The sequence below is a fragment of the Anopheles arabiensis genome, chromosome 2, assembly GCF_016920715.1.
Source record: "Anopheles arabiensis isolate DONGOLA chromosome 2, AaraD3, whole genome shotgun sequence".
Lineage (NCBI taxonomy): Eukaryota > Metazoa > Arthropoda > Insecta > Diptera > Culicidae > Anopheles > Anopheles arabiensis.
Window position 1 is genome coordinate 101,887,713 of NC_053517.1, and position 15,619 is coordinate 101,903,331.

The 15,619-nt window shown below is 52.8% G+C and overlaps 4 protein-coding genes across 5 annotated transcripts; 2 read left to right on the plus strand and 2 right to left on the minus strand.

The window, feature by feature from the left end:
- Nucleotides 1-185: 185 nt before the first annotated feature.
- LOC120897209 lies at nucleotides 186-6,150 on the minus strand. The gene is made up of 8 exons (XM_040301884.1): nucleotides 5,869-6,150; nucleotides 2,857-5,780; nucleotides 2,576-2,786; nucleotides 2,222-2,289; nucleotides 1,492-2,148; nucleotides 927-1,420; nucleotides 536-855; nucleotides 186-469 (listed from the first exon to the last, which is right to left on the minus strand). The coding sequence occupies exons 1-8, from the start codon at nucleotides 5,971-5,973 to the stop codon at nucleotides 236-238; spliced, it is 5,013 nt and encodes a 1,670-aa protein (XP_040157818.1). The 5' UTR covers nucleotides 5,974-6,150; the 3' UTR covers nucleotides 186-235.
- Nucleotides 6,151-7,114: 964 nt separating this feature from the next.
- Nucleotides 7,115-10,076, plus strand: LOC120897810 (NEDD8-conjugating enzyme Ubc12). 2 transcript variants are annotated; one of them, XM_040302932.1, is made up of 5 exons: nucleotides 7,115-7,532; nucleotides 7,569-7,748; nucleotides 7,837-7,970; nucleotides 8,042-8,209; nucleotides 8,440-10,076. In XM_040302932.1, exons 2-5 carry the CDS (start codon nucleotides 7,640-7,642, stop codon nucleotides 8,578-8,580), a joined length of 552 nt encoding a protein of 183 aa, XP_040158866.1. In that variant the 5' UTR covers nucleotides 7,115-7,532; nucleotides 7,569-7,639; the 3' UTR covers nucleotides 8,581-10,076. The 2 variants fall into 2 exon arrangements, with proteins under 2 accessions (XP_040158866.1, XP_040158865.1); XM_040302931.1 differs by having other exon boundaries at nucleotides 7,573-7,748.
- A 286-nt stretch (nucleotides 10,077-10,362) lies between these two features.
- LOC120897804 (cilia- and flagella-associated protein 52) lies at nucleotides 10,363-13,571 on the plus strand. Its single transcript, XM_040302915.1, has 5 exons — nucleotides 10,363-10,629; nucleotides 10,722-11,605; nucleotides 11,665-11,843; nucleotides 11,910-12,738; nucleotides 12,870-13,571. Exons 1-5 carry the CDS (start codon nucleotides 10,566-10,568, stop codon nucleotides 13,398-13,400), a joined length of 2,487 nt encoding a protein of 828 aa, XP_040158849.1. The 5' UTR covers nucleotides 10,363-10,565; the 3' UTR covers nucleotides 13,401-13,571.
- LOC120897805 (putative serine protease F56F10.1) lies at nucleotides 13,489-15,497 on the minus strand. The gene is made up of 2 exons (XM_040302916.1): nucleotides 14,018-15,497; nucleotides 13,489-13,943 (listed from the first exon to the last, which is right to left on the minus strand). Exons 1-2 carry the CDS (start codon nucleotides 15,111-15,113, stop codon nucleotides 13,531-13,533), a joined length of 1,509 nt encoding a protein of 502 aa, XP_040158850.1. The 5' UTR covers nucleotides 15,114-15,497; the 3' UTR covers nucleotides 13,489-13,530.
- Between the last annotated feature and the right edge of the window lie 122 nt (nucleotides 15,498-15,619).

Here is a 15,619-nt window from a genome sequence, read left to right on the forward strand (position 1 = left end):
GTTTTCTTCGAAACAATAACGTTGTTTTCACCCCTTCTCCCTTCCGACGAGAGCATTCGAGAGTTTGGTCGCGCGATTGACAGTTCGCGTTTCGGTTTACAGTGCGTGGTCGAAGCGTTCACTGCGAGGCGCACGCGTCCGGTTACCTTTTCTTCTTTCACCGTTTGAACGCACTGTTAGGAAAATTTGAAATTAACCATCCCGTTGCACTTTTATTTTGCGTTTTGCGCCACGTTCACGTTCTCATGCGTACAATCTCCGCGTTGGCTAGGCGCACGATGCGATTGAAGTCGGTTTTGGTGTACGCGCGCCAGAAGTTGGACCGCGACCATACCAGTGCCGTGTAGTTAGGGCTTTGCACACCGTGGAACAGCCTGGCAATCGCTCGCCCGGTAAAGTTGTTCTCCGGATACCGGCAGATCGCCGTGCGAATGTCGTTGATAAGCTGCTCGTCCGTTGTGTCATCGGGCTGGATAGGGAGAGGAATTACAGTTACAGCGAGTGATTTGAAGCGCTTCCAAAGCATGATGCTTACCTCCGGGACGATTTCTATATGCTCCTTGCTGATGTCCGTCGTAAAGTACTCCCGCACGATGGTTTTCAGCTTGTCCGAGGGTCCGGTGGTACAGTCGGCTCGACTTACCGGCCCGATGGTGTTGAAGCAGACTGAGTTCAGCGCGTCCGAGATGTACTGCAGCTGGGCCAGCTGCGTTCGCTCCTGGTGCGTAACGCGCTCGTACAGCCCGTCCAGTGCATGGTCCAGCTCTTCGTCGGTTAAATCGCCCGGTGCGCGCACTCGAAATCCCAGCTCAGTGAACGTCACCGACAGTGGCGAGCGTTTGCGTGCGTTATTTACTAAAAATCGTGGACAAAAAGGAGGGTCATTTTGTGCACATTTAGCGTTCAAACCCCCCCATTGAGCATACCTGTAGTCCATTCGAGATTTTTCAGCTGATACTTGACGACACCGCTGTCCCAACCGATGGCGGATGCTACGTCGATCACCGGAAACTCGATCGCGGTCGAGGTAGCATGCGAAATGCCGCGCTTCAGGTCGAGCGCAAATGCCATCGCCAGCGGTGGACACTCTTTCGCTGCCTGGCGCAGCGGCCGCACGCCCCCGTACGACATCACCTTGCACATCGTGTACGCCGGGCTGAGCGCCTGTATGTAGCGCTGCTCGTCCAGCTCCAGATAGCACAGGAAGGTGGTAATGTTTTCCTCCGGAATATCCAGCTGCTGTACGGTGGCCTCGATCGAGAAGCATATTTCATGCCCCGGGCAGAGACGCTTGCGCGTACCGCCACCACCACCATCCGCTTGCGTGCGTCCATCGGCCGTCGAAAGCTCCTCAAAATCATCGTCCCAATCGATACCGTTCACTGCCTTCAATTCCTCCCGCAACTCCAGTGCCAAATCCCTGCAAAAGCGAGAAATAAATGCTTGTTTTGCGCTACTTTAATAAAACGAACGGAAACTAAACAAACTTACTTGTTGGTGAGAATCTTGGCGCAAGCGCACGGGACAAAGATTTTCTGCAGCAGCTTCCGGATCACGTGCCGATCGATCGAGTTGGCGTAAATGAAGCGGCGCAGCTCGTTCCGGTCCGTACCCTTGCCGTCCAGGAACAGATGGCAGTGCGACAGGAGCCCGTCGCGACCCGCGCGACCCACCTCCTGCACGTAGCTCTCGAAGTTCTTCGGCATGTTGTAGTGAATGATCGCCCGTATGTCCGCCTTGTTGATGCCCATGCCGAACGCAATCGTCGCGACGACAATGCGCAACTCCCCGCTCATGAACGCGTTCTGTATGGTGCGACGGCGCGACGCCGGCATACCCGCATGGTACGGTTCCGCCACGTAGTTGAGCCGTTTGCGCTTGTGCGCATTGGCGGCAGCGGCCGCGCGTGCCGCATCCTGGAAGCAGGTGCGTATAAACGTGGCCACCCGCTCGCAGTCGTCCCGCCGCGTACAGTACACGATGATGGACTGGAGCGAGCTGAACCGTTCCGACTGGAGCAGCTCCACCAGTGCCACATCCCGGTTGGCGTCCCGCGACACAGTCAGCAACAGATTGTCCGGCAGCGGTATATCGCTTATGATTCCCTGCACACCGTCCGGTATGGCGAGATGGGACACGATGCTTTGCCTGCAAATGGAGGAGAGTCGAATCAAAAAAATAATATCTTAAAGCTTGTAACAATAATTTCCCCCCGACTTGCCTTGTTTGAACGGTGGCCGTTGCGGTAAGACCCAGAATCGTTTTAACGCCAAGCTTTTCTTTTAGAACCTGTTGAGAAAAAGCGAACACCATTTAGAAGAAGATAATTAAGTCTTTTCACAGCCGTTCGTTCTTCTTCTTCTTCTATTTGACGTAACGTTCTAAGCGGACATGCCGGGCCTTCGAGGCTTTCGAGACTCAATCCATTACCACGCACAACCGGATGGGAAGGATAATTATCAGTCAAATCTCCTTGCTACGTGTGGAACGGTCCATTTCAGCCTTGAACCCATTACGGGCATGTTATTGAGTCGCTCGAGTTGACGACTGTACCACGAGGCAACCATTCGCTTACCTTGCAAATCATGAGATAGCTTGGACGGAAGTTATGACTCCACTGGGACACACAATGCGCTTCATCGATACAGGCAAAGGCGATGGGCGGCAGCTGACGCAGAAGTGAACCAAACCCGGTCGATTTTTCACCCGACACGACCGCTTCCGGTGAGATCAGCAGCACATCTACTTCGCCAGCCGCTATCGCTTGCATCGTACGATCACGAACCCTGGGGAGTGGAAAATTTGCCAAATAAATGAGTTTAAATACTACTTTCCCTCACCAATAAAGCATCTTACTTGGGCGTTTGGTTCGTGTGCAAGCAGTGAGCATTCAAAAAGTCCGGCATCCCGTGCACCTGATCCTCCATCAGCGACACGAGCGGAGATATCACCAGCGTGATGCAGCTACGATTCTTTCGATACAGGTACGCCGGTAGCTGATAGCACAACGATTTGCCCGCACCCGTGCTGAGCGTGACCAGGGTGGACAGCCCACACAGCACACGCATAACCGCCCGCTCCTGCCCGTGGCGGAAGCTTTGGTGGCCAAACATACGCAACGCTTCGAACACTTCCGGTGGTGTCGGCGGGACCGTGCAATCGCCCCGCTGCTGGTAAAGCGGTTCGACCGTACCCTTGAACCCGCCCGAAACCGTCACCTCCAGCAGGCCGGACTGTTTGAGGAACTCTTCCGGTATTTTGTGCCCAATGTAGGCGGGTGCAGCCGGTTGTGGCGCTGCTGCACTCTGCTCCGTTTCCTGGTGGTGCTCGTCGCTTTCCTGCTCCATCGGTTCGTCTAAGTCGTCCTCCACAGGCAGCGTGGAAGGTTCTTCCTTTCCAGGTTCGTCAACCTTTTCTTCCACTGGCAGCTCTTCTTGCTCCTTTTCCTTCCACACCGGATTGGCGACCGGTGGAAGCCGTTCGATGCGGTTCGAGTGTACCGCAAGCGTTCGCGAATTGGCCATCGCTTCCGCCTCTTCCAGCGTGGGAAAGGAGGACTCTTCGATCGTGTCCGCATCGTACGGCAGCAGCTTGTCCTCCAGCGGTTTCTTACACTGAAACGCCATGTGCCCGGTGCCGCCACACTGGAAGCAGGTTAGCGTACCGCCATCACACCCGCGCATATCCATCTCCGGCCCGGTCAGTGCGGCTGCCTTCTTCGCTTTCCACTGTGACTTTTTGTACCGGCTGTAGTTGATCGTTTTCTTTCCCTTCACAAACACCTTCTTGCGGATGTCAATGCGCACAAAGTTTTCGTTCAGCTTTCCTGCGGCCATCTTTTTGCGCAACGCAGTCTCTTTTGTGCTACCGGCGGCTGTGGTGCGAGTTTTCCCACTGGAACTGGGTCCTTCCGCCGCCGAACCAGCAACACCGAGGATGAAACTGTCCGCAAGTTTCGTATCGCGGACCAGCTCGTTGATATCGAGCCGTGGGATGCTTTTCAGCCGAGCCAGCCCAAACTCGGGCACATACTCCTGCGGCTGTTCCGCTTCCGGTACGGCCTCTTCCTCCTCCCCATCAACATCCATCTTGCGCTTGGTGATCTTTTTCACCTTCCGTCCCCTCTGCGATGTAGGTTTTGATGAGCCGGGACTAAGCTTCGGTGAGACGGTGGTCGATTTTCTCGTCGTTGACCGTTTCACTTTCGTTGGCTGTTTCCGCGGAACGCCGGTTGCCGATCGCGCACGACTCACTCGCTTCGCCGGTGCGCTTTTCGGCTTCGGCTCCTCTTCCTGATCGGACTCCGGATCGTCACCGTCCGCCGGTACCAAACCCCGGTTCTCCCGCTCTAGCTGCTCTTTGTAATCCGGATCTTTATCCTCATCATCGGTGGAAAATTCGAGCTCCACCTCATCCTGCATGCCGTCCGCAAGGGGCACTTCCTTGTACGTGGCCACTTTGCGCGCATTGGTGCGGGAGGATCGTGCCCTCGGCACAACGACTGTTTTCGCTTTTTCTACCATCTTCTTTGCAACCTGTTTCGCTTTCGGGGCCCGCTTTGGAGCTCGTTTTTTGGGCGCTCCCTTTGGAGTGGTGATTTGTTCCGCCTCTTCTGTTACACCGCGTGGGTCTTGATTTTCGACGTCCTTGCTTTCTACCGGCACCACATTGGTCGCCTCTATCGACGGTTTCGTTTGCTTCGCTTCCACTCGCTCCACCGGACTTCGGTTAATGGAGGTGAATATTTTACGCTTCTTGGCAATGTGCAGCATCCCCGGGGACGTTTTTGTAGCCGATTCGTCTTCCGAGTTTTCTACCACCCCATCCGAGTCGGAGTGTATCGCCGCATCGTATGCGGTATTTTGAACGCCAATACGGGCCGCTGCCGCTGTTGCCTGCGGTGAAACAACGGTCGTGCCGCTGGCTTTATCGGTCATACTTAAGGCCGACATGCCGAAGCTGGTGGCCGATGCCAGCGAAGCCACGTTGACGTTACGCAGTCCAAAGTTGGTGGGAGTCGGACGTTCGCTGGATGGACGGCCTCCGCTGGCTGTCGCATTACTGTCACCCGTTCCACCCGACAGACGATTGATCCACCGTTCATCCAGCTGATTGATTGGTTCGCTTTGCGTCGGCACCAACGGTGGGGCGGGCAGTTTTTCCTCCACCTTCGTTGCATTACTTTCTAGCTCCTTCGATTTTGCCATCAGTAGCGTTTCCAGATCGGGAAGAACCATCTTCGGTGCAGTTCCGTTCCGTTCCGTGCTGCCCTGGGATGATGGTCCGAACGAGTTGCGCGAAATCGACTTGCGTGGATTGCGCTTCGGGATTAGGGCGGTCGATTTGGGCAACAGCGTGATACCCTTCAACGTTACCGGTTTGGGTGGTTCGACTGGTTCGACCGGTTTGGTCGGTTGAACCGCTTTCCGGCTTTTTTCGCCCTGCCAGGCGACCAGATTGTGTTGATCTAGCTTTTCCGCCTCGAAGTGCGTATCGGACGGCTGGGCGGTTGCAATCGGTTTCGTTAGCAAGCTGCTCATGGAGGAGCTTCGTTCCAGCAGTGCACTGTCGTTGAGGATCGTGCCGGAAGACAGCAGCAGTCCGGAAACATCACCCGAAACATCTTGTGAAAAACTCGCTTCTTGGGATATCAGTGAGCCATCGAAATCATCGTCATCATCCAGCGCATCCAGCAGGGTGTGCTTCAGCAGGTTCGTTTTCAGCTGGTAGTACAGTTTGTACGAGTTTCTAATCTCGCTCGGCGATTCGCGAATGTCCAGCTGAAGGCAAAGAGAGAGAGAGAGAAACAAAGATAGAATCACCTGTCCTACCTATTGAAATGCAGATTCACTTCGGGCCACACTTTACCTTTGATGGAATACGGCCATACTTTTTCCTGAACTCTTTTTCCCATTGTTTCACCCGGTACTTGCACTTTTGGTATTTGGCACGAAACGCCTGGTCTTCCTCCATTGTGCTCACTTGCACACTTCCGTTTCGTTATGGTACACGCAGCTGGACGTGGACCGTAGCTCTTCGGCCAGCAATTCTTCACAGGAACTGTCGCGAATTGCGAAAACGTTGCAGATTTTTCTGCCTGTAGTTTGGCGGGAACGGCAACCAAAACAAAACACTTCAAACAGACAGGCTGGGAGAAAGAGAGAGTGCGAGTTGATGCAGCCGCGGTTACACAATTGTCTCTCTCGCAACGGTTTCATCGCCAAAAATCGAGTAATCGACGAACAAACTCAACCGTTTTGCTTTTTTTGTCTCTATATTCGTGTAAAGCACTGAAAAGATGTGGGTCAAAATTTAATAAACCATTTTAGAAAACAAATGGCAATTTATTGGCATACGAAATAAATTCCATGAAAAGAAAACAAGATTTCCCATACCTCGAGCAATTGGGACGAGCCGTGACATGTTCGAGTGCTTAACTTGGGAACGTAAACAAACCCGAAACGCAAAAATCGGGTTTTGCGAGCTCTTCAACGCTCCAAATCGGTGCGATTTTCTCTCGCTGGCCAGCGTTTTTGAAAGGCATTGCGAGGGTTTTTGAGCTCGCGCTGGTGTGCGATTAAGTTGGTGGACAGACAAAAATAAAAAAATAAATTAAATGACAAAAAATAAATACACTCCACCACTCCTGCAACTCCTTTGATCCCACGGGGTCCTACATTTCATGTGTTTGCCAGTATAGAACCTGCGCTCCGCCGTCTCACTTGCACATACTCCGCTATTGCATCAGCTGATTGGTGGCTTTTTATGTGCGATTTTATCTTTCAATGTAATTTTGTAGGTTGTATACGAACCGAAATTGAACAAAATTGCGCACATTAAATTTAGTTAACCAACAAGTTTGTTTGCGTTTCTGCGTCCATATGCGCGAAAGAGATGACATGACATAACGAGCGAGAACATACACACCTCGGTAAATTGTCACCAACACAACGAAAGGCGAATGGAAAAACGTGGACGAATCGTTCGAAGTGTAGTGGGAGAGAGGGACACGAACGCTCACTTTGAAACGAGCACTTTAGGCGAGTAAAGGATGGGTAGAGATAATGAGCGAGATGCAGCGATATTCGAACGTCAAAAACCCCCACTATGTTGTACGGGGCCCAGCGCTGTCACAACAAAAATGTCTATTTAGCAAAACGCTAGAAAATAGTGAAAATATTATCTAAAAATTCGTAAATATACGCATCGTTTAATTTGTGTTCGTGTTTGCAAGCCAGCAAGCGCACCGCCACATTGCGACGTCTCGGTGGCACTCGGCGTAAGTGGTTGTAACCGACACAGCAGCCGTGCTTATTCCTACACTCCCCACCTCCTGAATGAACTGTGACCCTTTGGTTGTATGCGAAGTGTTACGACGGAACTAGCAGCAGCAGCAGCAGCAGCACCAGGAGCCCCATCGCCAAAACCACCAACAACAAAGCGCGATCGAACCAGCAGCAGCGCACAAACCCCGTAGCGGAATTCCGTCGTCCTGTTTCTGGGAGCTGCCTGTGCGTGTGCCGTGCGTGATCGTGTGTGTGTGTGTGTGTGTGTGTGTGTGTGTGTGTGTGTGTGTGTGTGTGTGTATCACCTCCTGTCCCGTCCCTTTCACGCGTAGTGTGCAAACAACGCATCAGCGATGATTAAACTGTTCTCGCTCAAACAACAGAAGAAAGATGGTGAAGCAACGCCGAAGGCCGGAGGACAGAAGAAAACTTTCACTGCTGCACAGCTTCGCATCACCAAGGGTATGATGCTATGCCGGGGTTGTTGTTTGGGAGGGGTTCCACGCTCCAACCGAAGCTAAACTGTCCTGTCGTTGTCCTCTTCCAACAGATATCAACGAGCTAAACCTGCCGAAAACATGTGCCACCGAGTTCCCGGACCCGGACGATTTGCTCAACTTCAAGCTGATTATCTGCCCGGATGAGGGTTTCTACAAGAGCGGTCGCTTCGTGTTCAACTTCAAGGTACGTACACGGGTTTGGAGGGCGCTTTCGTAGACGACGCCATTCGACACTAATGCGCACTCTTCTCCTAGGTTGGACCGAACTACCCGCACGAGCCGCCGAAGGTCAAGTGCGAAACTCAGGTCTATCATCCGAACATAGACCTGGAGGGCAACGTGTGTCTGAACATTCTGCGCGAAGACTGGAAACCGGTGTTGACGATCAACTCGATCGTCTATGGGTTGCAGTACTTGTTTCTGGTATGTAGAAAACGTTTCACCTTAAACACGCTATCCCTCTCTATCTTTGGTATCTTTGGTGGCTTTAAGCTCGCATGTGATCGGCCCCAAAACTGGTGCCAAAAGAATGCACATAACTTTCTTTGTCCTCTTCGCTGTACAAATGAGTCGTCTGGCTCTGTTCTCGTTCAACCCAAACTAACCTGTCTTCGTTTTCTCTCTCTCTCTCCCACCCGTCCCATAAAAAAAAGGAACCGAATCCGGAGGATCCGCTCAACCGGGAAGCGGCGGAAGTGCTGCAAACCAACCGGCGCCTGTTCGAGCACAATGTTTTCAAAGCGATGCGCGGCAACTATATTGGCGCGACGTACTTCCAGCGCTGTCTCAAGTGATATATAAATTCGAAACTAACCCTTACATGTTGCGTTTATTTAATTATTCTTACGATTGGTGGGCGCTATTATATAGACTTTAACTATAATTAAAGAGAGAGGACAACGGGAAATGCCACGAACAAGCAAACACAAGCAGCACAGCAGCAGCAACAGCAGCAAGTAGCGCAGAAACCCAAAATGCAAAGAAAAAGCCCTAATGGCAATCTAATAGGAAAGGAAAATGCACGGAAATTCACCCAAACAACTGGAACTGAAAGTAAATGAAGCATACACAAGGGAATAGAAGTTAACGGCGGATTAAACAAAAAAAAAAGAAGCGGCAACGCGTTACACACCATTTCCACTCTTACGCAACCTTTCGATTTAGTGTAGAAGCTGCAAGTTTGGCCTTGTGTAGAATGTGATGATATGAAAGAGAAAACCCGAAAGCAGACGAAATAGCGGAGCAAACGATCAGAGGAACTACAGGAACGGGCGATGATGCACCTTGTTTAGATAGCTTAAAAATCGCGGGATGCAGCTCAACAACAAACAAAAATATACGACGAATGCACTTACAGTCAGTCGGGGGAGGAAATAGGCTCGATTCGGTAAAAAAGCACACGATAGAATAGCTCGAGAGGCAAGAGTAGAAACAAGAACATACAGGAACGGCAACACAATGCACACACAAACACACACTCTTAACTCACGTTTGATCTGTACATTCTCTACCCAGCTGTTGTGAGGAGTTGCGCGCACTGCAAGCGCATACGCCACGCGCACGCAATGGTTTACGCATCGGAAAAGCAGCGAACCAAGTGCGCGAATTGCTGCTTGAGCGTTAACAAAATTTAAACATCTCCGACGGCTTCATTTGGTCGATGGGAAAAGGCACAATTTCTTGAACACAATGGATCGCGCCAGGGATAGAGAGTGAAGGCGGATTAGTACGGTAGCTTACGTTGCGCTTATAGTGATTATAAAAAACGAAAATTAAGTCCCTTTCTCTCCCTCACACACACACACACACTCAAGCCGTTACAGTCTCTAGTGGCTAAATCGTAAAAGGATAGTATAGAGAAAACCTTTCGTCTAATAAACACTTAGCAAAACAAAGGACATGGGCCACTCATTCGTGCTCCTCGTCGTACTACACACACACACACATACACACACACACGCTTGCGTTTGGCGCGTAGTAGTAGAGACTGCCATCTGTTGAGATATGCCGCAGCGAAGCGTTCTGTCGACATTTGCCGTTTGCCAATCGTTATGATTCTTTTTTTTTATTATTAATAATTACTGAAACAAAAACCAACCACAACAAACGCGTTACAATAGAGAGGAAACAAACCAAAATCTACTAAACAAGGAAAAAGGCTCCCGCTCGATCGTTCCCCAAAACTGAATGCTAGAGAAAAAGCAAAAGCATGGCATACTACACAACAATACGTAGGATAATGAACAACACAAAAAAACGGAAAAAATAAACTGTGAAAAGAGGAAACGAATGCATAGTTAAAAACAATTTTTTGAAAATTGCGAAAATGGTAAACGCTTCCAAAAAACCTCATCGTGGTCGCTATAGTCACACAATCTTTAGCTTTGTGCATTGTTTTCTGCCAAGTGAGTGTTTTTACCCCGTTGGGTGTGTGCAATCCCAATCCTTACCGTTTGTGCATAATTTTACATAGGCGGTGATAGCAATATCGATAAAACCACTTGTTGCATGCACATGGAGTAATTCCTACACATTGGTGGGGAGGGGGGGCGTTGCCAGGCCAACCTGTAGCATTGGCAACCCGTCGGTAACTATGTAAGCGTGTTGTTCACAACAACCAATCTGTGCCCTAAACAGGGCTAGCCTCGACTTCAAAGAGCGATTGCAAAAATACGCACACGCACAGTACAGCTTTTGGTTGCCGGTGCTACGGATTGTGCAGTTTTTCTTCCCACTAATCCCTTGCTAGACGACGTTTCTAGAAAGCTGTTCGCCCAAGATGTCCATCGAAGAACCGACGGAAATGATGAACCTGGAGCCCTCCGCAATCATTGGATTCGATGGTGAGCAATGGTTTTTTTTTTGGGAAGTTCATTTCCCAAAGAGGTAGATACATTAAACGGCTTCTCCCTTTCTCTCTCTATCCCTTTCCCAGGGCACGTCGTCTGCGGACTTCGGGTGCATCCCGACCAGCGGCATCTGGTGTTTCCTCTCGGGAACGAAATTTCCATCTACGAGTGCGCCACCAACAAGCAATCGTTCCTGCGCGGTCACACAAACACCATCTCCACGCTGGACATTTCCACCAGCGGGCGGATGGTGGCCTCGGGCCAATCCAACCACATGGGCTTCCGGGCGTTCGTGATCGTGTGGGACTGGGAAACGCGCAAAGAAATTTCGCGCCACGAGCTGCACCGCGTGCGGGTGCAATCGCTCTGCTTCTCCTCCAACGACCAGTTCCTGGTCAGCCTGGGTGGCAAGGACTGTGGTTCGATCATCGTGTGGGATATCGAGCAGCGCACAGCAATCTGTGGCACGATCGCCACGAAGGAAACGACCGGCGAGGCGACCAAGGTGGCCAGCCTGAACAAACGGTTCACCACATTCGTGTCGGGTGGGGATCAAAATTTGCGCGTCTGGAACATTGATCGGGAGCGGAAGCGACTGACGGTGCAGGACGTGGCGGTGGGCAAGCTGCGGCGCGAGTTTACCGGCATGCGCATCTCCCCGAACGACGACACGCTGTACGTGGGCACGATGAGTGGGGACATTGTGAAGATTAATCTGAACTGCAATCCAAACCCGAGCGATCCGTCGCAGGACAAGATGCCGGTGCTGCTCGGATGCTTCGGCAAGCACAACGCCAAGAAGCCACCGGGCAAGGATTGCGAGAAGTACCATTACGGGGTGCGCGATTTGCTGCTGCTGCCGGACGGGAAGCTGATTATTGGCGCTGGCGACGGTACGATCGATATGGTGCAGGAGCGGAACGGAAACTTTAAAAACTATCGTGGTCCCACGTGGCCGGAGCTGAAATCGGTAAGGCTATGGCTTAAAGCGTTTGGAAGTTTTTCACTAATTTCTTATTTTTTTTGCAGCTTCAATCGACAAAGATCGATGGCGTGATTACATCGCTACAGATTCGGAACGGCAAAACGCTGCTGATCGGTACGAATGGTTGCGAGATTTACTCGCTGGAGCTGGCAAACTTTTCGTCCAGTCTGCGGCTACTCAAAACATGCCACACGAATGCCGTCTACGATATAGCGTTTCCTTAGTAAGTGAGCTTTAAACAGCGTCCCTTTTGCGAACAACCTTCAACGAATCATCTCCTGTTTCGCAGCAATTTTTCGCTCGTCTTTGCCACGGCCAGCCACGAATCGATCCGCATCTGGTCGACGTCCAAGATGCAGGAGCTGCTGCGCATCGTGGTGCCCAACTTTGCCTCCTCGTCGATCGTGTTCAGCCGGGACGGGAAGAGCATCATTTCCGCCTGGAACGATGGCGTCATTCGTGCGTTTACCCCACTCTCCGGCAAGCTGATCTACGCCATCCCGAACGCACACAACAAGGGCTGCTCGTCGGTGGCCGTGACGAGCAATGGCAAGATAGTGGTGAGCGGCGGCATCGAAGGGCAGGTGCGCGTGTGGAAGATCGACCCGTACGTCCAGAGCCTGATCGGGGTGCTGAAGGAGCACTACGGTCCGATCGAGTCGGTGCACATCAACAACTACGACACGGAGGTGGTGTCGGCGTCGCGCGACGGTTCGTGCGTCATCTGGGATTTGATACGGCTCACGCGCAAGCACGTGATCTTCGCCCACACGCAGTTCATTGCCGCGCAGTACTTCCCGACCGGCGTCCAGATACTGACGGCCGGGTCGGACAAGCTGATCGGGTACTGGGAGGCGTACGATGGCAGCCTGGTGCGCGAGGTGGAGGGCTCCAAGTCGGGGCCGATCAATGCGATCGACATGAACATGATGGGCGAGTACTTTGTGTCGGCGGGCACGGACCAGATCGTGCGGCTGTGGAACTATCAGCTCGGGGTGGAGGTGGCGGTCGGCATTGGGCATGCCAGTGCCATCACGTCCGCTCGTTACAGCCCGAACGGCAAGTTTCTCGTCACCGGGTCGAGCGATGGCGGTATCTTTGTGTGGAAGGTGCCGGAGGTAAGTGTTTGGTGGTGGTGGTGGTTTGTGTAGCAATCGATTGGCACTGCCCTTCCTCAACAAGGGATTAATTTTAATCCCTCACTACGGTAACAAGGTCGCTGACGCAATAACTTCGCTGGTCGTTACAGAAATTCCACATTAAAATCCCCGACGACATTTTGAAGCCCTCAAAGGACGAAGAGCAGTCTACGGCGTCGAAAGCGCCCTCCAAACCACCGACACCGAGCACATCCGCCACCAAACTGGCCAAAAGTTTGTCGTCGCAGGCAGTCATTGGGCGGGACGGATCGCGCAAAGCACCGCTGGTAACGTCCGATTCCCGCGTGGGAACCTTTCTCGGAGGACTACGCAACAACAACAACAACGAAGACATTCGTGTGCACGCTTCCGGTCGGTCGACACGCTCGAGCCAAATCGCCGAATGTCCCGCGATCGACCCGAACGCACAGCCAACGATCGATCCGTGCGTTGATACCGCTTCGCTGGCGGACGGTGACCAGCAGGAGCAGTGGGAAACACGCTCGCAGCATTCCGCCGGAAGTCAGAATCGCCTTTCGGAGCAATCACCGTTCGCGCAACGGGACGGGGAGGGTGGTGGTGGTTCCCGGGGAAAGGATTGCAATTTGAACGAACCGTTAAGCGCGGGAAGAAAGCAGTAGGCGCCCTTCGCAACCGTGTTGGTAGCATCATTTCGATCAAAGTAGTGCGTGTGAAATTATTGTGCGGAAGAAGAAGTGGTCGGGAGGCTTTTTTTTCGGGGGTAAAAGTTTTGTATTTCAACCTTATCCACTACATCGCCAGTAAGTTCGTAATAAACGTATCGATCTCTAGCCGGGCCTGCTTCAGCTGTGGCGGATCACTGTCCTTCGGTTCGTACATGTTCGCGCAGTGGGCCGTGCCGTCGATCAGGATGGTGGGCATGTGGATGTCGTTGCTTTCGGTCAGTCCCAGCCGGTGCCACGGGTCGATGTTGCCGTGCACGTACAGCACGTTCGTGGTGGCCGGATCGAGCGCACCGTAGTTGGTGTTGGTCCGGTAGACGGCCCGTGCAAGCGATTCCGCCCCGAACCGGGCACCGTACACGTCGACGCACTGGCGCACGAAGAACTCCACCGGAAAGCGGTCGCCAAACACGGAGCTGGCATTGTTGGACGTTTGATAGAATCCAAACTCGTTGCACGTCTGGTACGTCCACTGTCGGGCTGGGGGAGCGAAAAAACGATAAAAATAGAGGACAATAGAAAGAAGAGGCGTAAGGAAAACCCCCTTCACTTACCTCCACTGGCTTGGGACGATCCCCAGGAGGTGTTGCGCATCTCCTCGATCGATTTGTCGTACACAAAGTCCAGACAGGTGGTGTTGCTCTGCTTCAGCAGTATCCGGTTCACCTCGGCCAGCCGGGACACAGGTGCCCCGATCGTCTGGTTCACCATCACGTCGCACACCTCGTCGATCGTCACGGTAGCGTGCGGGCTGTTGTCCTTGTTGTACTGCACCACGCCGGCGAAATTGCTCGCGATCGCCTCGAACAGGTTGGCAATGTCGAGCGGATTCTCGATCGACCGCTCGACCGGATCGCACAGCTGGAACTTTTCGTTCAGCGTGCGCTGCCCGATCATGTGCTTGAGCAGCGTTTCCACCTGCTGGAAGGCGCTCCGGACCGCCCTCACACAGTCGGCCGAGTAGCGCTCCAGCGACCGGGTGACCGTGTCGTAGTACTCCACGAAATCGATCTTCGCCAGCAGCGGCCCGCTGGAACTGATCGCCCCGTGCACCAGGGACGGATACTTTTCCCGCAGCCAGGCGGCCAGCGAGCCCGGGTACGAACCGCCGAACGCGATCCACCGGTGCCGGTGCGGCTCGAGCTGGTACTTGTCGTTCATGGCCACGATGAAGTAGGCCAAATCGGCGAGCGCCTGTTCCGAGGTCAGGTAGGCCAGACTGCTCGTCGACAGGTCCTCCGTCGGGCGGCTCTTGCCGTAGAACCGGTGCTCGAGCTGGAAGCACAGTGCGCCGTGCTTTTCCGCGTACCGGATCCAGGCGCCCTCGTGCATCCAGCGGGCCGTGGCTTCACCCTCGCCCCCGATCATCAGAAATACCGGTGCGTTCGGGTCGGACGCGTTGAAGTACTGCTCGTTCACGTAGTAGCGCTGCTGCCAGGTGGCCGCATTGGTCGGATCGTTGTGATCTAGCTGCTGCTCGAACCAAAGATCCGGTACGGCGGCTTGCGCGTGAAATCGCTCCGAGCGACTCGGTGCATCCTGTTGGAACATTTTGCCACGCCAAAAGCGACGGACACCGTACACCTCCGCCCCGCCGAGGAGCAGAAACATCACCCCAAGGAAGGGATAAAGAAAGGATTTATCGACCATTTTGCCGTGCTTCGTGGAGGCACACGCGGACTGAAGGCAGGCACTCAAAATGGGGACACTTTTGGTCGATCTAAGTATGCAATGGCCGACACGATACGACACAAAGAACGGTGATGATGATGAAGACAACGAGCCACTGCTGACCAAACTCCACTTGCTGCAAACAACAACTATCGGCAGGGCCGTCGGTCGACCGTTGTTTTAAACAAACTCCCCGCGCTGATAACTATTATCAATTTTCTCTTTCTCGCACTGACCCTGCCGGACGAGCGGGCTAATCGAATTTGCTTCTGTGACCTGCCCTCCTCACTAGTCCACCACTGCCTTGGCCTTGCTTGTGTAATGTTGCGCGCGAATGGGAGGATACAAAAAAGCATAAACCGGGTGGAACGGGGAAGTCTGGAGGGAAGATAAGCCTAGAATTATCCATGCTGCTTTTTCTGCTGCTGCGTTTTTTGCTTCTGTTGCGTACGGGCGTTAACTGGGCGGTTATTTTATAATAAAAA